The 26,686-nt window shown below is 38.4% G+C and overlaps 2 protein-coding genes across 2 annotated transcripts in view; one reads left to right on the top strand and one right to left on the bottom strand.

The window, feature by feature from the left end:
* Positions 1 to 4,253: 4,253 nt before the first annotated feature.
* On the bottom strand, positions 4,254 to 26,106 carry EIF2A (eukaryotic translation initiation factor 2A). The gene is made up of 14 exons (XM_042460103.1): positions 25,915 to 26,106; positions 23,207 to 23,276; positions 19,831 to 19,905; positions 18,455 to 18,573; positions 17,056 to 17,155; positions 16,681 to 16,763; positions 15,375 to 15,448; positions 15,087 to 15,231; positions 14,447 to 14,563; positions 12,868 to 13,439; positions 8,960 to 9,067; positions 8,584 to 8,712; positions 5,905 to 5,970; positions 4,254 to 4,640 (listed from the first exon to the last, which is right to left on the bottom strand). Exons 1-14 carry the CDS (start codon positions 25,940 to 25,942, stop codon positions 4,575 to 4,577), a joined length of 1,752 nt encoding a protein of 583 aa, XP_042316037.1. The 5' UTR covers positions 25,943 to 26,106; the 3' UTR covers positions 4,254 to 4,574.
* Positions 26,107 to 26,362: 256 nt separating this feature from the next.
* Positions 26,363 to 26,686, top strand: part of SERP1 (stress associated endoplasmic reticulum protein 1) — a 5,187-nt gene continuing 4,863 nt past the window's right edge. Inside the window, exon 1 of the mRNA XM_042460123.1 lies at positions 26,363 to 26,621. Within this exon, the coding sequence (XP_042316057.1) occupies positions 26,538 to 26,621 (84 nt within the window). The 5' untranslated portion in view covers positions 26,363 to 26,537. The remainder of the gene's footprint in view (positions 26,622 to 26,686) is intronic.

The following is a 26,686-nucleotide window of genomic DNA, read 5'->3' as shown; positions in this document are numbered from 1 at the left end:
AGGTAGGACAGGGCATTTGTGTAGTTGTGAAATATGCTAAATACCCTGCATTCATAGTTATGCTCAGCAAATCTGATTTGAATGCTCAGCAAAGATGACTTGACACAATATCTGAACTTGTCTTTCATGTTACTTACAACCAAAGTCAGAATGCTGACTCCCACATATCTCATCCCAACAATATGGATCAAATGATTTCATAAACACTCTGTTTCACAGAAAGGCAATTTGAACTGGATGTCCGGTCATTCCTTCAACCCATATGGTTTTTCCTGAAAGGATAGCTTGGGATGACACCATACTAAACTTTGTTAGAGGTACCACAACCTCTATATACAAGATTCCTGAAATCAATAAATTCTTCACCAACACTGATTTGCACCTTTTGAAGTTACTCAGGACATAAACTAACTGCACATATATAGATCCTGTGTGTCTCAGCATTATTCTTTTTTGTCTTTTCTAATGTAGGCTGTATATTTTTCTATGGATAATATTGTAGCTGCATTTTGCATATTTGGGTAAGTAATTCTAAAGTGACCTACTTTACCACTGTTGCAAACAGAATTGCACCAGACTCCTGTTTTTCTGGGGGAACCATTAGCCTCATTGCTCATCAGTGTTCCCTTTTTAAAATACCCCTTTGGCCCAGTTTTCTACCTTTGAGAAAGAATTTCTGCTGTTTTCTACACCTGTTTATTTCATCTTTCAAACTTTGGAAATTTCCTTCTAAATGAGTTTCCAAATTTAATACAACTTTATCAGCTAATCTTTGCACCTGCTTTTATCTGTAGTAATTTTATCTTTGACTCTGAGCCATAATTTAATTTCCCTAGGAACATGGTAATGAAATTCGTCTAAGCCTAACACTTTCCCCCATGTATCTCTCTTATTGCCCTTAGCTAACTTAACTCCCACTTCCACATAATTATTCTTCTTATTTGGGATGTAAGGCTACAAACAGTTTTCTTTAAAATGTCAGGCCTCCGCCTCAACTTTTAATACACATCAATATATTTGCAATATATTACAGCACCCTGTTGTGGGTGTTCAAGCCAAGCTTTCTTTGATCAGATCTGAAATACATTTGGTATAATCCTCTTCAACAGCAGCAGCACAGGAGTGGGGTCTCTCTCATGCTGAATAACGTATTTGTGAGTCATCACCAGGAACAAAAGGAGTGCATCTGTACTATTGCACTGGGACTTGGAAAATCTGGATATGCATCCCAATGAAGCCATGAACCCACTGGGTGTCACTCTTGTTAGTTTGGACTCATTTGTAAATAACAGAAGCAATATAAGATTACATGAAGAGCAATACTGGAGCAGACTAAAGCCCTCTTTAATTCAGTCTTCCATCTGGGCAATGACCAAATAGTTGCCTATGGAAAACTACCAAAAAGTATCTGAGTGCAGGTGACCTTTGGAGTGCTGCAATCAAAAGGTCTAAATCAGGAATGAGAAACATTGCTACATTGCACCCTTGGAAGACTTTGGAAATCCACACCTGCTGCACATAAATGTTCAATTTTTTTAATCTCCAAATGTCCCCTAGAAAGCACGAGGGTAATTTTACCATGTTTTTGATGCCCAACCCAGCTGTTTTAGGCCTTTTATTATAAAAAGAAATGACTCAGAATAGAAGTCAGACTTTTGCCTGTCTGTGGGTCATTTCTTGTTACAAGAAAAAGGTTCTCTCCTGAGCTTAAAATGGCCCCTGGGGTGTGTGTGTGTGCAAAAATGCAACAAAATTGCCCTCATGTCTTCAGAGGGCATTAGGAGGAGAGAAATTTTAAAGTGCCTTGGCAGCACTGAGAAGCATGTGTGGGCTGCTTATTATCCACTGCCAGCCTAAAGGCTAATAATTTCCAGTTACATGAGATTATCGTTCAAGAACTTTGGTTCAGAAATGCTATGGTAGATCTTTGTACTTGCTGAACAGAATTCGAGTCCAGATCCTGCCTTGGAGAATGAGACAGGGAATGCCAAATTGGAAGAAAGTCATCTAATCATAGAATCGTAGAGTTGGAAGAGACCACAAGGGCCATCCAGTCCAACCCCCTGCCATGCAGGAAATCTCAATCAAAGCATTCCCGACAGATGGCCATCCAGCCTCTGTTTACAGACCTCCAAAGAAGTAGATTCCACCACACTCCAAGGGAGTTTGTTCCACTGTCGAACAGCGCTCACTGTCAGGAAGTTCCTCCTAATGTTGAGGTGGAATCTCTTTTCCTGTAGCTTGCATCCATTGTTCCATATTTCCTATTCTCTGGAGCAGCAAACAAGCTTGCTCCCTCCTCAATATGACATCCCTTCAAATATTTAAACAGAGCTATCATATCACCTCTTAACCTTTTCTCCAGGCTAAACATCCCCAGCTCCCTAAGTCGTTCCTTATAGGGCATGGTTTCCAGGCTCTTCACCATTTTAGTTGCCCTCCTTTGGGCACGCTCCAGTTTCTCAATGTCCTTTTTGAATTGTGTTGCCTAGAACTGGGCACAGTATTCCAGGTGGGGCCTCATCAAAGCAGAATATAGGGGCACTATTACTTCTCTTGATCTAGAAACTATACTTCTATTGATGCAGTCTAAAATCTCATTTGCCTTTTTAGCTGCCGCTTCACACTGTTGACTCATGTTCAACTTGTGGTCTACTTGGACTCCTAGAACCCTTTCACACATAGTTTCATTCAGCCAGGTGTCACCCATCTTATATCTGTGCATTTCATTTTTCCGCCCTAAGTGCAGTACCCTACGTTTCTCCATGCTGAGTTTCATTTTGTTAGCTTTGGCCCAGCTTTCTAGTCTATTTAGGTCATTTTGAATTTTGATCCTGTCTTCTGGAGTATTAGCTATTCCCCCTAATTTGGTGTCATCTGCAAATTTGATAAGTATGCTCCCAACTCTGTCATCCAAGTCACTGACAAATATGTTCAATAACACTGGTCCCAGGATAGAACCCTGTGGGACCTCACTGGTCACTTCTCTCCAGGATGAAAAGGAGCCATTGTTGAGTACCCTTTGGCTTCGGCCAGTCAACCAATTACAAATCCATGTGTTACCTTATCTAGCCCACATTTTACAAGCTTGTTTGCAAGAATGTGATGAGAAACCTTGTCAAAGGCATTACTGAAATCAAGATATACTATATCCACTGCATTCCCTTCATCTACCAAGCTGGTAATTTTATCAAAGAAAGAGATCAGATTGTCTGGCATGACTTGTTTCTCTGAAATCCATGTTGACTTTTTGTATACATCTATAGAGCTTGTAATAGTCTCAAAAGTATCCCATTACAGGTAATGTCATTATTTATATCATGCTGCATCCCAGCTGTCAAATTGATGTATATACATGCTTATAACAGTTCAGTATTGCAGACATGCCTCCAAACTTGGGCATACTGAGAAAAATTAGTAGTAAGAGCCAAGCCCCCCAAATCTGATTAGCCTCCCCAGAAGCATGGGTGGACAAGCAACAATGCTGTGCCTAGAACATATTATAAAATATGTTGGCACAGGTGAGCCATCCCAAAAGCCAGCTTTCCCTAAATGTGTATACGAACTGGAAAAGGGCAGTAAAGGCAATTTAATAAAATCCATGTACCAGATCAGTAGGCGATCAAAGAATGTGCTAGGACACCAGCAGCGATTTGCAGTGATCTCTTGCCATTCTACTGCCTACTTAAACATTTGAAAAGTCTGTTTTGAAATGAATAATAGACTGCATAGCTCTTCCAGTAGAGGGCAGCCAATGTATTCATTATTCATTAATGCAATACTAAGAAACTGGTCAGACCTATGATTAAAGTACCATTTAATAAGAATATTCAAGACCATCTAGGTCAAGCTTATCTCAGCTCCCTTGATCTCTTCCAACTGCACTCCTAATGAACATAGACAACACTGTGAGAATGCTCCAAGCACACACTAGGGTTTTTGCAAAACCACCTCTGAATATTCCTTGCCTAAGAAAACCCTATGAAATTAATGGAGTTGTCATACAACTTGAAGGCACATACACCATCTTTACAGGGAAACAGGTAACAGCCCTTGAGAAATAATCAGCTTTATTCTTTTTCCTGTATTCCTAATACTTTTTCTTATTTCTGTACTTATTGTACATAGGAAGAAAATTTTAAAACTTATTAATTTTTAGATTTCAATCTAAATAGCTAGCTAAAAACATGTTAATAGGCTTTCTGGTGGTGTTTTAGATCTTAAGAGCCATCAGACAAAACCAAAGCCTTTAATTACCAACAACTGCTCTTTTATTACATTATACACCTTATTGTTGCATAAGGTTCACATCTGCAGATGAAACAGAATACTTGTCCAAAAAAGTAAGAAGAGGACCCAACATACTTTATTGTGGAGTTCACCAATATGTTTTGAAACCAAAGTAACTGATTTGCCTGGTTATGAATTACAATCCTTGTTAAATTCAGCAATTATTCAGATATTAGGGACAATGTAATAAAATGGAACTGTTTTGTAAGTATTTAAAAATGAACATTTGAAGTCATTTATTATTCGGTGATTCCATAGAACTAAACTGCAATTTTTCTGTTGTTCTAAAGACCCAGTTCCAAATCTTGAAGCTCCTTCAGGAGGGCAGCCTCCTTCTGAATTTTCTCCAGCTAGAACATATGCAAAAGATATTTTATGTTGTACACACAATGGAAAAGTAATGCAAACATGTGATGCAGTAAATCCTAACATTTAACCAGTTTCATCCTAGGTGTTCCCCCTTCCATTTGCTACAACCAGCAATGAAAATATAACTTAAAAATAGTGGTTTATAAATTTATTCATGCTTTAGAGAAAGTAGTCAGAGAACACTCCTCTCTCTCTCCTTTAATACTAGATATTGTGGCCTCCCAGTAAAATTAATGGGTAATAAGTGCAGGGCAAATCAAAGGGATAACTTCTTTTCCCAGTTAATAATTCCCATTTATCAAATTAACTGTTACAAGCTGTGGTGGTAGCCACTAGCCAAGCAGACTTTAAAAGTAGATTACACAAATTCACAGAAAATGGGTCAATCAATAACTCTCTGTTGTAGCAGCTAAATGGAACCTTCATGTTCAGAGGCTGAACATGGCTTCCAATATCCATTTTGTGGGATACAACATCAGAGGACTGCTAGTTTCATGCCCAAACCGTAGACTCCCTAGAAGCATCCTGCTAAGCTCTGTGGGAATCCATGAATGAGGACAACGTTACTAGAACCTGAAAAAGTTATTTTGGGGCTACAGCTCCTAGAATCCTCAAGCCATCATGGTCTGTTGCTATGATGACTAGGGGATTCTGAGAGCTGTAGTCCAAAAGCTTTTCCAAGTTCAGTGCATCTTTCTTTATGTTCCTCTGCCAACATCCATGTTGTCCTTATGCTTTCTCATAATTGTGCCAATTATTTTTTAAAAATTCAGGGAGTCTCAGTAGGCCACAAAAGTGGAGTTCAGGGATTTCATGCAGTCCACAGCCTGCACTTTCCCCAGCCCTGATCTACATATAATTGTAGGAGGAAAGCTGTGCTTGTCTAGGAACATAGAAGCCCAAGCCCTGCCAGCCACTAGCATACAGCCCTTTTCCAAACTTGGTCTCTAACCAGCCACTCTGTTCCATACAGGTACAGCCCACTGGAGCAAAAGGTTACAGCTTCTAGACTAGATGGAATTTGGTCTGGTCTAGCAGGCTTTTTCTTGCATTGTTAAGAATGTCATCATTTTAAAAGGTCTACATTGAAATACTTTTAGATCTTGTATATTAATTGTACGGGAAAAGGTCTCTATTCTGGCAAACAGTTTCAATAACAAAATAGAGCTCTAATGATAACTGATGTAATTTCCATACTTTACAAATCATACTTAATAAGAACATGTGCAAATGGGATAAGAATACCTGGTTTTTCTCTAGCTGTTTGCCTGTAGCAGCTTGATCTTTCAGCTGTTCAATCGCTTTTAGCTTCTGTAACCAAGAAAGTATAAGACAAATGGAAAAACACCAGACTTTAGCGAGAGAATAGCAAGTATACACTATGTCAAAATTACAAGGAAAACTTCTTGAAGATGTACTACCACTGGTACATATCACCGAATAAATTAAACTTAATATATAAGGCAGGCAACGCAAGATGTTGGAAATGTCAGAAACCCAATGCTAATTTTTTCCACATGTGGTGGGAATGTAAATATGCTGGTCAATATTGGAAAGAAATTCACTGTGCAATGTTAGAGATGTTCCAAATTCCTATACCCTTTGATCCCCTCCTCTTTCTGCTGAACATGACTACCACAATAATGGATAAAAGTTAAGAGAAGAAATATAGAAGAATAACTCTGTATACAGTAACGTCAGCCAGAATAGTATATGCCAGTTATTGGAAAAAACCTATAATACCCACAAAAGAAGAATGGTTTCATAAACTATTAGAAGCAATGGAAATGGACATTCTAACGGCTCGTTTGAAAAAACACCCAAACAGAAACAATATGTGAAAGAGAAAAGGAATGGCTATGCGTGAAAAAGTATATAAAGGGGAAAATAATCTGATAATAAATATGTGCTTATGGCAGAAAGACTAGAGAAATAGCGAACACAAATAATAAAGAAAGATAAGGGTAAAATAGACTGAAAGTTTGGTATAATAGTTATTCTGAATAGGAGGAACCTGCAGAGCGCAGACTTTCTTTTTTTCTTTTTCGATATATCATATTGATATTGAAATACACTTTGTTATTAGAGGAACTGGTACAACAATTGAAAATTAGAGAAGAGGAAACAAATTTATACGAGATAAACAAGAATGGTGGAGATCACTATGGAAGTGTAAAATACATGATGTAAACTTTGATGTAAGATCTAAGATATGACTAACGGATGGATGAAAGCTGATATGTTCCTTTATTGTGTTGTAATATGTTTTATGTGTATGTCTTAGTTTGTTCTGTTACGTGTATTTATAATTAAAATTAAAAAAAAAAAAAGGAAAAACACCAGACTTTAGAAATAGTCTGTGGAATTGGTGTGTGGGGAGGGAGGAGAACAGCCTAGATTATTTTTACAGTTCCTTAAGTACTCCTCAGATTCAGTGATGCCCCTACATTTGTTGTTATATTTATTCAAGTCAACTCTGATTTATGGAAATCCTATTAGAGTTTTTGGTGGGCAAGATTTATTCAGAGGAGGTTTGTCTTTGATGTTCACTGTGACTTGCCCAGTGTCACTCAACAGGTTTCCACGGCTGAGCAGTATTTGAACCCTAGTCTCCCAGAGCCCTAGTCCAACACTCAAACCACTACACCACACAGGGCTAGGAGACTGTGTTGCTGGAGCCCTGCGTTAGAATGTTGGCTTCAGTCCTTGAAGACTACCTTCTTTCTTGAAAGAGTGCAAAGTGACAGGGGCACTCCATGATAGAAACAACAGGTGCAGATTGCTGCTAGCTACATGGATCCCTGGAACACGCCCTCGTAGACACAAAATATTGTGCCACTACAGCTTTTTACACTTACACACTACTGATCCAAATATGGATTCATTACTACCCAATGGATCAGGGCAATTCCAATTCTTATGTCTCACTCCTCTAAGCAACAATTTGCACACTTGCTTCACAAGTTACAAGGGCAATATGCTTTCCCAAAATATCAATATCTTCTACAGGATTATCAAGTGTTGCATAGCTCTTGGATAACACCCAGGCCTGGATCAATATAATGCAGGTTCTTTTCTTTTTTGACTGCTTTTACTCTGTGTGCATGCACACAGTCTCCTCTGTTACCCTTTACTAAGGCAAGAGGGCAAAAGAAGCCCAGGTGGATCTCTTTTCCATACTGAGAACAAAAATAGATAAGAACAGCTTCAATTTGAAAAAGCCACTTGTACAAATGAAACCTTTAGGTTGACTCAGAGGACTGAGAAGAGAGGAGGTGCTTGAAGTATTTAATTCTAAGTTTGATTCCTCTACCAAAAATGGCTTCCAGTCACTTTCACAATCTGTATCTTTTCTTTTATGGGAAGAATCATAGAATTGTAGAGAAGCAACTGGGACCATTCTGACTGGGAAAAGACCAGTGAGCATGAGCTCATGAAGCTTATACATTCCTGGACTGTTCAAAGGTCCTCTGTCATCCTTTTTTGATTTTTAATAAATCAATGAAAAGCTTCACAGTAGTCTTCCAGTCATGGCGGATTCCATAAGTTGTAGCCCAAAGAAACAGTGTTTCCAGACTGTGGTCATGTGAAGCTTTTTCAGTAGACCTAAATGCCAATATCACCCTTGTCAATATCACACTTGAAGGACAAGCAGGAGACTGCCAAAGCTTCTTGAGGCACGGTTCACTCATAGCCACTACAGTCTATTTTTGTTATAGCAGGGAAAAACCTGGCAGAATTCAAGTGACAAGGAAGATGCTAGTTTTGAATCCACACAGGAAAGGTACTGGACCTTACTCTAAAAGAAAGTAAAATGAACAGAACAAATTTGAAATGGCTCTCTGTTATCTGGTAGCAATGACAGCTGTTTTGTGGTTGGAAAATACTGTATGCAAACCTCTTCAGTAAAATAATTTTCCCCACCTTTTTCAGATTCTTTATTTTCTTATCCACTTCAGGATCTCCGGATGTTACAGAGGGTGTCATATTGTGCAATGCATTCTGTACTGCTGTGGCTGACACACTTTCCTGGTTCCCTTCAGCCCTGGCCTCCTGTAAACAAAAAATATACCATCAGCTAGAACAGCAAGTTTAAGATACAGCCATTCTGTGTAGCATTATTGTTAATGATTAAGGTTTTTTTAAAACTTTCCAGATTCTCATTATTCATCACAAGTGATGATGAATAAGTAGACATATTTTCCTCCATGAAGAAAGGTATGGTAAAGGTAAAAGGTAAACAAGTTCACAAAATGTGAACAAAACATCAAACTTAAGAGAATTAGAACCCCAGCAGTACCTGTTTAGCAACTTTCTTTGCCTCATGCTTCCTTTGATTCTTGAGTGCTGTTTTCGATAATGCCTTATCATTATGTGACCTCATGTTCTGTGGTGGCTCATCCTCATGCTAACAGGAAGTTGGGGGGGGGGGAGGGAGAACAAGAAAATACCAGATTTTTTTTTAAACCAACAACCTGAAGAGTATATTAATATTTAAGATCAAGCTGCAGAAGATCTTCTCGAAAGATTCTGCATATTCACTTCTAGCACACAATGTAAGAGGCTGCTGTTTTTCTTGCCTCACCTTAAGGCTATGTAACAAATTAGGTAATTCCTTAAATAGAAGAGAAGTAGAGAACTGGCTTCCATATCAAAAAGTTGTGTGAAACCTATGCAGACTAGCAGTACAATACATGTGTGTATATTTGTCACAAGTGATCATTCTAATGTCTTTATTCTCATGGACTGTGATACCCTCCAGAACTCTATCAAGGGACATGAACTATACTTTGCTATACAAAACAACCTCTTGGCAAGTAGTCAGGCTCTGTAAGAAGTTCAGCATCACCTACCAGTAGTAAAAGCTTCTGTTATGGAGCAAATGTCTGGGCATCTCTTATGAAACCCACAAAATATGTAACAGACATGTTTCAGACCTTTCTTCCTCTCTCACCTTTGACACCATTTTCTCTCACATCAACACAGATTTTTGATAACTTTTTTTCAGCTTTACATTTTAAGAGTTTTACACTATCTACTCTGAAATTAGGTATCTGTTTCCTGATAACTCTAACATTGATTTGGTGGTCTGACCTGGCATATTGTCAAGCTCAACTATGCAGGTTTAACAGAATTTCCTACATAAAAATAACTTCTGTATAAGCACAACATAACGATACACTCCAGATATAATAAAGACATCCTGAAAAAAATAGGCCCCTCATTTCTCAGGATTTGGCTGTTCCATATTGAGTATTGGTTTCTGTTTCAAATTCAGTAACTCACCTTTGAAATTAATATTTAGTTTTTAGCCCTAAAATATTATATAAAAAGTGTGTTTTTAAACGTATGTTTCAATTGACATTCTATGTCATTTTTCATCTTGTTGAAGATTTACATAGTGTCCAAGATGCTAATTGTTGTGCGCCTTCATGTCATTTCTAACTTATCGTGATTCTAATGTGACACTATCATGGCATTTTCCTTGCAAGATTTGTTTAAAGGGGACTTACCATTACCATTACTGTTACCATTACATTTCTCTAAGGCTACAAGGGTGTCAAAGTGGGTTGGTGTGGTCAAGTGGTGATTCAAACCCTGGTTTCTCGGAGTTCTAGTCCAACACTCAAAACACTACACTACTCTAGATCTTGAGGAATGTTTAAAGAAGATGAAAATGAGTTTTCAAGAATATATGTATATTTTAACAATATACATAAAATAAGCTTCCCTCCCCCACAACACAACGTCTAGATTATTACACAGGAAACATCATCTAATATTCTACTTGATTCTTAGACACTCAATTTCAGCATGCTATGCAAACATGCAAACAGGTTTTAAATATTTCCTGTCCACAAAACTAACTTTGATACCTAAAACAAATGGGTAAACAGAACTGCATCAGCTCTCTTTCATAATGAATCTCATTAACTGTGTTTATGCAGTTATTAAGATATAAGATGATAACAAATAACTAATAGTTTGCAGGCATGTTCCAAACAATTTGCTTTTGAAAAGTTTTAAGTTAAGATCTAGTTTTTAAAAAGGTTTCTAAAAGTACAGCTGATTATACTCAATGCCTTGTTAGAAATTTTACACATCCTTTGGCAATTTCACAGTGAACAGCATCGCCCCTGTATAATACTGTTAGTTACTGTGTATAGTAGGTTCAGAGCTGTTCAGAAATGAGCTCCAAGGAATTAACAGTATAATCCTCATGGGAAAGAAAGTGCATTACCAGCATTTGCTTGTGCAAATGGAATCTCTTGCAAGCACTTCTTCTTCAGTCATGGAATAGTTTTCCACCCCAATGAAGAGATATGGAAACCAAACACAGAGATAAGGGCATAGCAAAGGGAAGTCCAAAAGAAATGCAAAGTAAGGTCTAAGACAAATGCTAAGTATCTAGGGACTAAACTGTGGGATTAAATCCTATTACTATTACTATTATTATTATTATTATTATTAATTATTATTATTTTCACTATCAAAAGAACAAGGAAAGGCTATATAATAAGCCCCCATTTTTCTTAATGGTGGTGTGTGGACGCATCTGCACTAGTGGGGGTGCGCACTATGTCATCATTAAGAAAAATGGGATTTGAGCATGCATTCTGGTACACACGGGGTTGAGGTGGGGTTCCGGAAAAGATTACCCACAGATACAGGAGGTCCAACTGTAGTAAGGAACAGAAAAACATGTGTGCTAGCTCTCCTACAGTGTCAACATGTTTCTGTATTGGGATCTCTAGTTTACCTTGCCTGAAAGAACTGATGCAAATTGCTATTGATGCAAGTAAGAGGTGCTATTTCCAATGAATTAAAATAAAGTCAACATGTCAACTTTAAACGTGTTATTGAAATACAGTCCATTTCCACGGATTCTGCATCCATGGATTCGACCCACCACATCCTGAAAATATATATATATATATATATATTTAATCCAAAAAGGAAACCTTGATTTTGCCATTTTATATAAAGGACACCACATTACTACACCATTGCATATAATGACACTTGAGCATCTACAGATTTTGGTAGCCATAGGGGATACCAAGGACCCACTGTATAAATTCTATGTTAAAGGTTTATGAATGTATTGTGATAGTTTTTTGTGGGTTTTTCAGGCTATGTGGCCATGTTCTAGAAGAGTTTATTCCTGATGTTTCACCATATCATGATCATTCTGGTAGCTGAATATCTTTGTCCTCTAAATGCAGTAACTTCTCTTCCTCCTTTATTTCTAAGACAGCATGCAACTGACCACCTAAATGAAAAAAATCTAAGGTTGGACCCAGATCAGGATGTACGGTAGGAGATCAACAGAAATTAAGGGAACTTAAAGTTGATCATGACAAATTAAGTTTCATCAATTTCAGTGGGTCTCCTCCAAATATATGTACATCTGGATACAACCCACAGAAGATATAAAAATAATTTGCATCTGCTCCCATTCTATCCTGCTTTTCATTTATTTATTTATAAAACGTATAAATAATATTGACCTCAATTCTGTTATTACTCAACATATTAACCTATGTGTTTACATACAGCTGAATAACTGATTCAGTGGGTCTACTCTAATTAGGAATAACCAGCAGGATTCTAGCCATTGTGTGTATATTAATTTACTTTATTTTAATTTATTTTATTTACAAAAACCTATTGATTCTTTATTTGGGGGAGAGGAGAATCCTGTCTAAGACATAGGGCTGCAATCACATATCCCTGGTTAAGTTCCCATCAATAGTGTTTAAGAAAAGAGAGTTGGATTTAGTACTACAGGTTGAGTCTCCCTTATCTGGAACTGCAAAACCTAAAATACTCCCAAGATCCAAAATTGTCCACAAGAATGGCTTGAGATAGTGACACCATTGCTTTCTGATGGTTCAATGTATACATACTTTATCTCATGCATAAAATGATTAAAAATATTGTGTATAAAACTACCTTCATGCTATGTGTTTAGGGTGTATATGAAACATAACTGAATTTCATGTTTAGATATGGATCCCATTTCCAAGATGTTTCATCAAGTACATGCAAATATTCTGAAATCTAAAAAATTCTGAAATCTAAAACATTTCTAGTCCCAAACGTTTTGGATACGGGAGACTTAACCTGTACTACCTTCACCATTTCCCCAAACAGAGAAGATATTTTATAACAACACATTCTACAATGGAAATAACTATTACTTACAAGTTTAGAACTAGTTACGGCTTTGTTTCTCAGAGCAGGGGGCCTATAAGCTTGGGCAGGCTTTGGTTCATCATTTGGCACTTTGCTCGGGACAGCGTGATACCTTACTGGCTTTGCTGGAAATACTCCATCCAAAAAGGGTTGCCAGGCAACTTGCCAAAGTTCTGTGTTTTGCTCGACTTCATATTTGTATAGTACGGAACCAGAGTAATGCCAGATTTTGTACCCATTCCCAACTCGAAGCCTGGGAGAACATGTTGCAGTTACAATGTGTTCCCCATCAGGGCACCATGCAAAATAAGTTGAATCGGGGGCCTGTGGTTTGGCAATCAGTTTGTAGTTTTTAACATCCCACACATCCAGCTGTCCACTAAGATTCCCAAATCCAGCTAATACTAAGATGTGTCCTTGGGGGCTGTAGTAGGCAGCATTGTGAGGACCAGTCCCAAAGTCAAAAACAGGATCACATTTTAGATTGAAGATAGTAGCTTTGGCAGGCATGAAACCATACACAACACAGAACTCTGTGGCATTGGGATTCCAGGCTACATCATAAATAGGACCATTTTTTGCTAGAAGAAAAGAAAATAATCATTTATAAAACCATTATCTACATTTCTCTAAGACAATGAACATGGAATATGATTTTGAAGCACAATCACAAGTGACATTAATTTATAGTAAGAAGTATGACTAAAACTCCTTAATATAAGATTTTACACCACTTTTAGACCAAAATGTCCTCTAGCCAGATACTTAGCAGGGGTTCAATAAGCTCCTGACTTTGCTATTTATCTTTTGCTACCAAGTTCACCTCACTCCAACCAGCAGTATGCATTTTTGGGCTGACTGCTGATCTGGAAGATCACAATGTATCCATTAGTTTGGATACACTGGTTGCACTAGGTTTGGTTGGGCTGAAGTGGTTCAAGCCTACGTAAAAGTGTAAATATTTCACCATAATAGAAGTTAACCATGCCTCTCTGGTCTATACTCAACAGCAGCCGTAGCCACCCAGCAATTTGGTGAGTAAAGGGAAAACACAGGCCTGTTAAATGGCAGGAAATAACTTTACAAAAGGAGCGGCAACTGTTATTTCATCTACTTAATTCATTACAATGACAAAGTGCAGTTAGCAGATATGTGCAGTCAAAGCTACTGAGGGTACTTTATAACAGAATATCAGGACACCTGAAAAGCCTACAACCTGCCCAGATGTAAAAGTGGCTGTACAGTATTTCTTAATTAGGCTATCACACATGAGTTATTGTATCTTCAAGATGGCTAGTAAATTCAAGTTCTGCAATGTATACAATTCAGTGAAATTTAGTAAAATAGATAGATGAAAGGGATTAAACAATTTGGGGGCAAGAGAAATTATAAACCAGTTTCTCTTCTCACTTAATGATTTAAGGAAGGGTGCCTCATTTCGATTAGGTACTTCATCTTGTCTGCATCTCTTCTCCATGATGTGCACATTCAGCTCAAGTCTCTCATACTTCATTCCAGTTCAATTAACAGAATTGTCAGCCAGAACTCCACAGAAATGTAATCTAATTTAGCTACGAAGATTACTTACGTAATTGTACAACAGCAGTTTCCCCATTTGTTCCAATGTAATGCAGAGTTTGTTCTCCGTAATAGGATGCTCCTGTTTTATCCACTTCAGTACTAGCTATTACGAGCACAGCAGTGGCTATTTAGATGTACAAAAGAAAGACACAAAGACTTTAAAAAGCAAATTGATCAGTATCAGCTCTACTTATGTTTCTACAAAAAGAAACTGCAACACATTGCTATATGCATAAACCTGGGTTTAGGCACAGCACATAGCCACAAACGCTAGACTGGGCTGATGGAAACTGAACAACATCTGGTGGGACACTGTTTCTTCATCCCCAGGCTGCTTGCCTTTACATGCTGCTGAGGCACAGAACTAGCCACCATGGGAAGCAAGAAGCTAGACTACATGGATTTGTGGTAGGATTCAGCACTATTTTTCATTATTATTTTTGATTCTATTATTGTTTTATCATTGCTTTTCTTGCCATCAGCTTGGTTTTAAAAGCCAGTGGCATACTGCTTTGTAAGGGTTTCCTTTAAAATGTGACTCATAGAGCTTATACATTAGTACTTTGAAAATTAGTTAGTCACAGAGAATTCATACACTCACAGCTTCAGAAAGAAAGAAAGGGAGAAAAATGTCAAAATTGTTCTACCGTTACTATTCCACAGCATTGTGGCCTTATCAGCTTTGAAGAAACTCTTGTTGGCCAATGCAGATTGTGTGCCTCCAAAGTTAGGGTACTGGTAGAGCCTTACGAATGATGGAGCCCCTTTGCTTCCAGGAACATACACAGCAACCTGTGTTGAGAACATTTTACCCATTTCAGAACACAGTCCTCAAGAGGACTATGTAGACAGAAGTGGACTAGTATCTACTTAAAAAAAACAACAACACCCTACAATATAGAAAGCATGAAGAAAAAAAAATCAAAAAGATGCACCTTGGTTAGTTGATCTCCTGGTGACAACACAAAATCAGTGACTTTCTGTAAATGAAGTTTATTCGCAAATGTACCTGCAAAATCACAATGGTATTCAATTCAATAAAGTTAACAAAACATATTGTACATTGTTGGGCTGCTGACATCATGAAACTGCTGACAAATGTGAAGTATTACCTGAACACTGCCCTTGCCAGAAGTTGTACACCTTTGCCAGGTACTTTTTAATGACTGATTAAAGCATATACAGTGCCAAACCCAGTGGTGGGTGCACAGTCCCTTGAACCAGATTTTCCTGTATGGCCAAGGGAAACACCAGTATCATACAGCTCTTTATGTACACATAAGGGGGAAAGTAAAAGCACTACTATTTGTCTCTACTGTTTATGATGTTTATGAAATGATTGTTCTAATTTTTTTGGCAGCCTATTCCACAACATTTTCCATATAGCTTTCATTGAGATACTGGAGTAATTTGCTAATCTCACTCTCCACTATTATTGCTTTTCGCAGGAATAATTTTCTAATAACATTTTTTAAACCCATTTTCAATAGATTTTCAAAGTATAAATTAAATGTAAGATAATGGGCTGGAGTTAGATTTTGTAGAGAACACCAGAGGTGAGACTTATGTATACCTTGGACCACACTCCCAGATACCCACTCTCCTGTAAAAAATAGTGTTTGCGTATGTGTGTATAAACTGCCAATGTAGAAACCTCTAGGAATGTCAATTTACCTTTTTAACAAGTGGCAGGGTTCATATCATTGTTGTTTTTAACCTTAATAATGTTATTTTTACCCAATTGGAAGTAGACCCACAGCCACGTCTTATGTTGATTTCCACAGGGAGGGTGACTAAGTACAGATTCCAGTGCATCCTAGAGATGGGAAAACTGTTCCCAGAGCTTGCCACCTTAAGCTCCATTTATTTCAATAGGTCTACTCTTCACTATGACTACATCTGGAACCAACCTAATACAAATTTCATATTACTAAATGGAGTTTTATAATTTGTAGCAAAGTGCTGAAGAAATGCTATAATGCCATAGATGTTGGCAACTTAAAATGCACAAATTATGAAAAGGGGCTAGACAGGAATAGATATTGGAATATGATGCCTCAGAGTATGGTGGAGTCTCCTTCTTTGGAGGTTTTTAAACAAAGGCTGGATGGACACCTGCTAGAAGTGCTTTGTTTGTGTATGCCTGCATGGCAAGGGGTTGGACTGGATGGTCCTTGTGGTCTAATCCAACTACATGATTCTAGGAAAGCTTATTTGGAAAACAGAAAATAACTTGCATACTGAAGTTGTTGTTTTCAAAGAAGTGCAGTTCATTGTTAACAGCCCTGGCACATATACTTTCATCATCTGACCAGCAAGGACACCTAGTTATTAAAGAAAAGATAATGGGGAGGAGGAAGAAGAATGATAATATTACAGCTTCAGAAAAGCAACACCAGTTAGCAGTCTTCAGAAAATTATTCAAAAATTTATCATTAAGCGATCAGGTTTGAAAATATTAAGGAATTATTTAAATGATGCAGAAGATTACTTTCTCAAAGGCTTATTAGTAGCATTTTGCATACTAGAGGGCTTCTGCTGTAATTCAGTAACTATATACAATTAGATTTTCAAATTACATTTTACAAATAATACATTCTTTTAAAAGTTACTTACCAATTCTGCATCTTTTTCTGGATGAAAGACTTCAAGCATTCTCCAGTTTTAACATCAAAAATTTGAAGGTTGGGTGTCCCTGCAGCACCATCTTTTGCAGCTACAACAAACATACATAAATTGCAGCAGTTGCCTACAAATGATGTGCCTGCTTCTCTGACCTATGCTATTATTATTATTATTATTATTATTATTATTATTATTAACCTTTATTTATAAAGCGCTGTAAATTTACACAGCGCTGTACATAAATTTTTTAGTCCTTATTATGGTCTCCACTGATATACTTTGTCCAACTCCTCAGTAAATGCTGATGAAATAAATGTGAACAAATAAGAAAAGAAGCTATTTATTACATTAACTTCCATTATTCTATATTTTCAGGTATGAACAACTATTTCCTCCCTTTAAAATAATTCTACCTTGAACAGGTTTCTCACCTTAGAGTAAAATGCTAAGCCCTTAGTAGTCTTTTAAGAGCAAAGTACAATTCATTACTCTGAACATATAAAACTGTCCTCTGATGTGATACTGGCTCTCCATTTCAATTGCTTATTTACACCAGAGAGCCAACATGGTTTAAACATTGGACTATGGCTCTGGAAACAAGGGTTCAAATCCCTGCTCGGCCATGGAAATTCACTAGATAACCTTGGGCAAGTCACAGCTTCAGAGGAAAGCAAGAGCAAACCCCCTCTGAACAAATTTTACCAAGAAAACCTCACAATAGTTCACTGGTCACCATAAGTCATAAATGTCTTGAAAGCACACTACAACAACAACAAATTTGTACCATAGGTTCCTCCATTCTTTACTTGACTTTCTTTGCTCTAACAAAACAGTGACACACTTGCTGTCCACTTCCAGGCCAATTTGGATAAGATTATAGTGGATCCATGATTGGACCTGCAGCACCATTTTCTTTTTCTAAAGTGTTGCTAGACTGCAGTTCCCAATAGCTATAGCCAACACAGCCTATGTGTGTGTGTCGTGTGCCTTCAAGTTGTTTCCAACTTATGGCAACCCTAAGGTGAAACTATAATAGGATTTCTTGGCAAGATTTGTTCAGAGGTTTTCTATTGCTTCCCCCTGAAGCTGAGAGTCGTCTCCAGAGTCGTAGTCCAACACTCAAGCCACTATACCACACACTTCTATTGTCTTGAGAGTTTTACTAGGAAAAAACTGGGAAGGGGGTAAGGGTAGGAATTGCTTTCACTATAGCATTGCATTTGATCTGTTGATTTTTTTTTTTAGTTCTGAGGGTCTAACTCTATAAACCGCAGGTAAACAAGCCTACTCAAACTAGATCCCAATTTGGTTTCCATCTTATCTGTTCTATTTTAGTGCTGCAGCACTGTTTTCAGTGAAGGTAGCTGGAACAGATGTCTGAAATACTTACTTGTATAGGGCTGCCACGTTACTAGGACACTGCTCTTTGGAGAGAATCCAAGGCAAACTGTCTTTGGCAGATCAAAGGATTGCAGCACATTGTGGCTGGTGACATTCACAATGTTTACTCTGGAACCAAAAGAGGTCACTTTAGTAAACCTTGATTAGAGCAGTTAATTAATAGTGATGTTTAGTTCTGAATCTTCTTTATTTTGAGCCATCAAACTGAAAACATTTTTAAATGTACCATGATATTTAGAAATTCATTTCAAAAACTCAGTAAGAATAGTTCTCAGCAACTAGTCATTGAGCTCTAAACACTCAAATACTAGCGTGAATGTATTTTACTACTAGAGACTGAAGGCATATTAAAATCCCATTTCAATCAAATATATGATGAAATAAATTTCCATTAAAAAGCAGTTTATATGCTGCTTCACCTCCCAAACTTCCCACTCTGCCCTGAATTTCTAAATATGGTGCCAGTGAGATTGGGAGCAAGTTTTAAACAATTAATAGTTCCATTTAGTCTGTATAGATTAAATATTAACCAAGATTTAAAAGACTGATTGGATTATCTTACATCAACCCCCCAAAAACAAAACACAACCCAAATAACATCTGTATCAATTGTTAATATCCAACATTGATTCTCTAATACAAATCAGGAATCTCAAAATAAACTTTATTTGCTCATTTGGCTTTCAAAGTTACACTGTTACCCATAGTTATACAGATTTATTTCATTACTTCACTTGGTATGGGATGGAAGATTTTACAAATGAATACCAACCATCCAATTATGTTCTCTGGCAATGAATATGAAGATGGACAGAGATGCACATAAATATTGATACAGCTGTAATCCTACCCACTTTTACCTAGATGTAAGTCCCACTAAAATATTTTATTTACTTTTTGAAAATACGACTGAAATTACTTGACTGAATATGTCTACAAAGATAGTAATAGAAAATTCTCTGACTCCAACTATGAACACTGACCATGAAGTCAGATGGATTTTATTTCTGACTAAATGAACTGGAAAAGTATTGCTGAGTACTGTGTTATGTTGCTTGGGGTGGGAAGGATCCAAGTGTGAAGCCTAGAAGAATGTGCCTTTCAAAAACAAAGCAACATGGATAAGCCCATTAGAAATCATATGGGCAACATTATATTTCACTGTTTGCAGGTTACACAGTAACTGATTTTATGAAGACAGCATAAAAATACTCTCTTGCTTGGGGCTGAATTACTTACAAAAGCTTACAAAAATATCTAAACTACTTAGTCACCACAGTTTCATAAATACGACACATGATATTATATGTGCCTCCAAATTTATTTCTATTAAAAAATTAAATATATATTTCAAGTTGTACTGACTGCTCTCCATTGCACCAAGCAAAATGGGAACCATCTCTGCTGAAGGCAAAAGCTTTGCTGTTTTTTCCAGATTCCCTGGGGAAAAAATGAAGACAATTTTCTATTGCAATTCAAATATATTAAAGAAACAAGAACAAAAACATGAATAAAATCAATTGGTCAGTATCACTGTAACACACTTCTGACAAGTAAAACAAATTATAATACCATTAGAGAACACAGAAATTAAATTTCAAGCAATAAATATTATAGTTGGCCAAACTAAAGCTCAGGCTTTATTTGCACACATTTTCTAAATTCTTAAGGGTACAATCCTAAAACTGACCAAAGGCCAAATGAAGGGCTGTTGAACATGGCACAAGTGCTATTCTGCCAGTGGAAAAGGAGGTTCTCTGGCAGAATGGAACTTCTAATGCTAGAAAGTTCCCAGCATGGAAGACAGAAGGTTCCGTTTACATAGGCGTTTTACCAAAATAGGAAGAAAAACAAGACAATTGAGCATGTGCAAGGTTCCAAAGGATTCTAAACCTCCACATTTCTCTAGCAGAGTGCCCAGAAAGGATCACATCAAGCCTAAAAGTTGTCATGCTTAATTCCCTGTCAAGAACCATAATGGGAAGGCACCAAACATGTTATTTAACAAAATGAACCCCATTCTTCCACAGCTGTAGGATCCATCAAGCCATCACTGCTTTGGGAGTAGAGTCTATTCCAGTACAAAATCTGCTCTCTGAAAATTACTGCTCTAACGCTGCCTCTCATGTACGTGAACACAAATGTTACTTTTTGTTACATATATGCCCACATTATTACCTGTGCAGTCATCAATATCTCTTGGGATTACTGGCAAAATCAAGGATATATCCTTGGTATATGGCCCTCGGTAGCCATGGACTTGCCATCTGCTGATGCAAGCATCCATCGATGGCAAGCCCATGTTTCCCCCAATGACGGGACGTGCACATGGCTGTGCCGGCCTTAGAGACAGCCTGTTGTCTGATGGTGGTGCATGCACACAGCTGTGCTGCCTTTAAGTTCCACTGACTCCTATGCGGGCGCCACCATGTCCACATGGAACAACAGGGGCTTTCCCTAATTGCAGCGTGGCCGCGTGCACATACCGCCACTGGAGACAACGGAATGTGAGCATCCACAGAAACTGTGTGTGAATCAAAATTCAGATTTCTTAATGGTTTACAACAGTGGTTCCCAAACTCTGGACCGCCAGGTGTTTTAGACTAACTGTATATACTCCTGTATAGGTCTAGAAATTTTAGTTAAAAATTGACTCCAAAAAAACCTGAGTCGACTTATCCATGGGTCAATGCAAGTAATACTTTAATTCTTATTTAAAAAGTAACTATACCCTGGTGAAAGGCAAGAGTGTCATCTGTTCTGGAAGCACTCACACGCTGTTTATATTCTCCCATTCATGAAGCCTTTAATACAAGCACAAACAGTTACGCCTGCTGGAATTTTGTAAGTTTTCTGGCACTGTTTTCCTTTGCTTCATCCTTTGTTACATACCCTAAATTTTACTCTCGACTTATCCACAAGTCATATCTAAATCCATAATTTTGGTCCCCAAACCCGTTCTTGACATGAGGTCAACTTATAGTCAAGTATATACAGTACCTTCCAGAATTTCTGACTACTGGCCAAGTTTGCTGGGTCTTTTAGAAGTTGAAGGCCAAAACACCTGGAGGACCGAAGTTTGGGAACCACTAGTTTAGAAACACCATAACCATTTGGAGATATCATTTCAGTCTCTAGGGTACATGAGACTGCAACATACAGATTATTTTAGCATTCAAGATGCCTTGAACCATAGATACACCAAATTGCTTGGCTCTCAATTGATCATGAATGATCAAACGGTTTATTAATCAGTTCAGATATCTTTGTAAGTTTATTAAGTTAGGCATTTTTAATCACTGCCTTGTTTTCAAAAGGGGGCTTTCCTTGCACTACTCTCTGACAGCCAGTTCTTTTAACCTGTAAGGAGACTGTCCATATCCACATCAAGGCCACTGGAGGGGGGCAGAAATGACTGCCAAAGATCTGCATTTTCTGCAACCGCTCCCAACTTATGGAATGGCCTGCCAGACGAGATCCATCAAATTACTAATTTAGACAGCTTCAAGAAAACCATTAAGACGGCTCTCTTCAGGCAGGCCTTCCGTGAATCAAATACTTGGCCACACAATACTCATGGTTATTGGTTATCGGGGTTTTTTTAATTGTTGAATTTTACTCTTATACTGTTTAATCCTTTTTAAGGGGAACTCCCTTATGTAATTATGTATATATTGAGGAATTTTAATCTTTGTACACCGCTTTGATTGTCTCAACAAAAAGTGGGATAGAAATTAAAGTTTTATTTATTTATTATGCATGCAGTGTCCAAGTACACAGGCAAAACCTCTTCTTTAACTGAACGAACAGGACCCAGAGTCTTTATGTATTGCATGACTGGTAGGTTTGCATCCAAATGCACAACCCATGGCAAAAGGCACAGTATTATTCCAACAGTTTTAGTATGATGTGTACTCAGATAATCTGAAAGCCACATATGAGTACACAGGAAGTCTTTTAGACTTCACACCCACCAACCCCCCCCACACACACACAAACAGTTTATTCGTTTTACTCTAACAAAATTAAGCTTGATTTGGATGTTTCTTAATTTTTTAAACTTTGTTTTTAACTTTGTATGTTTGTTAACTTTATATAGTCTTAAATAGAAGATTTTAATTGTTTTAATTTTTATTGTGATTTTTTGTTTTTTATATGTTTTCATCTAAAGAGCCTTGGTTGGCATAGAAATTAAGTAAATAAAAATAAAAAATAAAAATTTAATCTGAGTATAAACAGTTTATATACATATCACTACTTTCAATGCCATGCACACTTGGATATGGACATTTACATTCTATTGAATACAACATGAAATACGTAAGACTGTATGTGACCGGGAGAGTATCCAAACCAGTATAACACAAGATTGATAATTTATGTTCTGCGCAGATACTTTGAAAACTATATTGGAGGTTTGTTCCCTGAATTCTAGACTGATTTATGTATGTGCTAAACATTTCATGCGTTCTCAGTAATTGGAGAAACTTGGACAATTCACATTGTTTTGAATGTGGAAATGTAACGCACACATAATCCATTATATTCTAATTCCTGGAAAAGTCTGTACATAACATTGTCACACACATGACTTGAAGCAAGGGGATTTCAACTACTAACAGCCAGGAAGACACATCCATGTCTATAGATTATGAGCCCTATTAAGCATCTTATAAATTCAGACTCCACTTTTGTTCCTGTTACTAACTGAATTTAAAACTCAATTGGAATGCTGAAGTACCTCTGAAATGATGTATTCTCTGTGAACTGTGGAGGACCATTTACCATATATAGTCCTTCAGATCCTCGCACTGGAAAAAGAATAAAAAATAGCATTTATTCATTTCACTGAATGAACCACTGGATGGCAAATGCAGCTTTTATTCCTCAAGCAATGAAATTAACTGTAGTTTCCAATACATTCAAACTGGCACTTATTTATGATTACAAAATTCATAAGGAGACACAAAGTTAATGGGTCATGAAGTCATCAAGAGCAGTCACAGGAGATTTGGAACAACGCATCACTCATATGCTGATGACAATCAGGTCTGGCTATGCAAGTTCTGGACCAGTATCTGGGTGCAGTGGTGGACTGGAGGAGCACCAATAAACTGAGGCTGAAACCTGGCCAGACAGAATCCATGTGGGTGAGTGGTTCCCATGTCCAATAGGCAGGTATTCTATTCTGGATGAATCTGTGCTCCCTTTGAAGGATCAGCCTGGAGGTACTCTGAATCCATTTTTGTCACTGAGGGCCCACATAACTTCATTGACTTGGACTGCTTTTTATCAGCTTCAGCTGGTTTAGCTGATGCAGCTGCTCTGTCAGGGATAATGTAGCACTGGTAAGCTTAATGCAATGTGCTCTATATGGTGATGCCTTAAGGTTGGCCTAGCAACTGCAGTTGTGAAGAAGGCTTTAGACTGAAGCCACCTATCGGTAGTGCATTAAACATCTGCTGAAAGAATTGCTCTGGCTGCCTATTTGCTACTAGACTAAATTTAAAATTTTGTTGTTAGTTTATAAAACTCTAAACAACTTTAGACACAGTTACTGGGGAGACTATCACCTCTTTTACACACAGTCCCTGAGGTCATCTGGAGAGGCTCTTCTTCTAGTGACAAATGCTCCTGGGATTCACTCAGCATTCACATGGAGCAGGGCATTTAGAAAGGTGGCACCTCCTACATGGAATATTCTGCCCTTTCAAATTCAATAGGCTTGAACAGGTGCTAAAAACATATTTATTTCTGTAAGCCTTCCCTGGCTAGTTTAACCTAAGATGATCCTTTCAATTCCTAGTCTTCTTCTTGTCTCTTGGCTGCAGTCTCTATTCCGATCAGTTTTTGATCCACAGATAATAGCTGCAGCAATAGCATGTACCACTTAATAGTGGACTCAGCACTGTATAAGCAGTTTACAATGTGTAAGCCAATTGCCCCAAGGAGTTGGGTATTCATTATACTGACCTATAGAAGTATGGAAGGCCAAGTCCACTTTGGAGCCCTGCCTGGGATCGAACTCACAACCTTGTGGCTACAGTACTGGCATTTAACCACTGTGGCACTAGGGTTCCTTATAGCTCTTGACTGCAGGCGGGTAAGAAACAACAACAACAACAACAACAGTTTTGGTGGGTTTTTCAGGTTATGTGGCTATGTTCTGAAAGAGTCTATTCTTGACATTTCATCAGCGTCTATCAGATGACAAATGCTGGAGAAACATCAAGAATAAACTTTTCCAGAGCATGGCCAAAAACCCCACAAAAAGTGATGGATGCTGGCTGTGAAAGCCTTTGGTCTAACATGGCTGAATCTTTTAATTCTACCTTTATTAGCGCATAGGCTTCCATGTGGTCTATAGAGGTCCATGATGCCAAGCCTATGGGGTTTCCCCAAATCCCTTCAGAAGGTCCTGAACTAACACCCCTGAACTGTTAGCACAAGACTCGAACCCACTTCCGGAAGCATAGCAATGAACATGGTCAAGGGGGGAAGGAAGAACTATTTGGAAGACAAGCCTGAGCAACGTTGCTATAAAAAGTCCAAATAAACACGCACAAGCACCACAATGAACAGCACCATAAATATATAACATAATATATAACTATATAGCCATAAATAACAAAAGCATCTGAGAAAGTAGATTGAGGTCTAGGAAAGCTCATGCTGCCAACTTTTTTCTTTCAGTTAGTATCAAAGGTGCTACAAGATCTTTCTATATATACACCTCCATATTTATGGCTCTGATTATGAAAGGGTTTCCTTAATATGTTCTCTCTAGGAATATCTAGGTCCTCCAGCGCAACTCTATGGTCAACTTGAAATAAAAATTGCACTGAAAGACCTAGAGATTCCCAGAGAGAATACTCTGCTAGTATTTTATAGCTCCTCCAGTGCAGTTATATGGCCAGTGTCTGTCGGACGTTGACCACAGAACTTCACTAGCTATTCCTAGAGGTAAAAACATGGTGTTTTTGTTATCTGCGTTTTCCCCATATTCACAGGGGTCTTGTGCCCCTAAAACTAGCGAATATGGAGAAACAAGTGTATATAAACTGTGTATTTTATATATGTATATGTTTTTACATATTTCCAGCTACAACTAGTTATAAGCTATAAACTTGTTTTATATATATATATATATATATATGGCTATATAGATATAACTATAAAAGTATAACTACACAGCTACATAACTGGAAGCAGACTGAAGTCTATGGAAGCTCATGCTGCCAACTTCTTTCTTTCAGTTAGTCTTAAGGTGCTAGAAGATCTTTCTACATATATAAATACATGTATTTGAATTATCTGTGTGTGTGTGTATATATATATATATATATATGGATACATATATACATAGAGACACAAGGCACGAAAGAAGGTCATCCTGCACAAAGTGGGAGGGAAGCAAAAGGAACTCATTTACTGTTAGCCCGAACCCACCTGCCAGGAGTGGCGTGGGAGGCGCCATCTTGAGCCGGAACGCCACGATTTCCCTTCCGGGTCACAGAGCTGAACTGTGGACACGTCTCCCTCTCCTCCTCCACCGCCAGCTCAATAGCGGTGACGTGTATCAACTCATGAGGGGGCGTGGCGTTTCCTCTGATCACGTGGAACACGAGGCAGCCTCGCCATAGGCCGCTTGTGCAAGGCGAGCGCTGATTGGACAGCGGTGGAACAGTAAGACGGTGCGGGGGGGGGCGGAGGAAGCTGAGCCGAGGATCCAGAAAAGAGGAAGGGGCGTGGCGTTTGCCTTGATGACGTGGCAAAGGAGCCGGCCTCGCCATTGGTCGCTTGACCAAGGCGAGTGCTGATTGGACAGCGGTGGAAGAGCGAGGGGTGTTTGCGTGAACGCTGAGGCAGGGAGGAAGAAATAGGTCACTTCCGGGTCTCCGCGACGCGCGCTTCCGGAGGGCGTGGCCCGAGGCGGTGAGGGCCGTTGCTGCTGCTGCTGCCTACGCGGCGCCTTGCCCCAGGAGCCGCTGTTTTCCTTCCTTCCTCGGAGGAGGAGGAGCTCGCTCTCTCTCTGTCTCTCGCTCCGTCGGTTGGAGGCTGAGGCGGCGAAGATGGTGGCCAAGCAGCGGATCCGGATGGCCAACGAGAAGCACAGCAAGAACATCACGCAGCGCGGGAACGTGGCCAAGACCTCGGTAGGGAAGCCTTGGCTCAAGCGGCGCCCCTTCCTCCGTCCCCTTGCCTTCTTGTCCTCCATTTT

Source organism: Sceloporus undulatus, chromosome 3 (assembly GCF_019175285.1).
Source record: "Sceloporus undulatus isolate JIND9_A2432 ecotype Alabama chromosome 3, SceUnd_v1.1, whole genome shotgun sequence".
Taxonomy (NCBI): domain Eukaryota; kingdom Metazoa; phylum Chordata; class Lepidosauria; order Squamata; family Phrynosomatidae; genus Sceloporus; species Sceloporus undulatus.
Note: the sequence above shows the minus strand (reverse complement) of the source record. Positions and strands in the feature narration are given on the sequence as shown.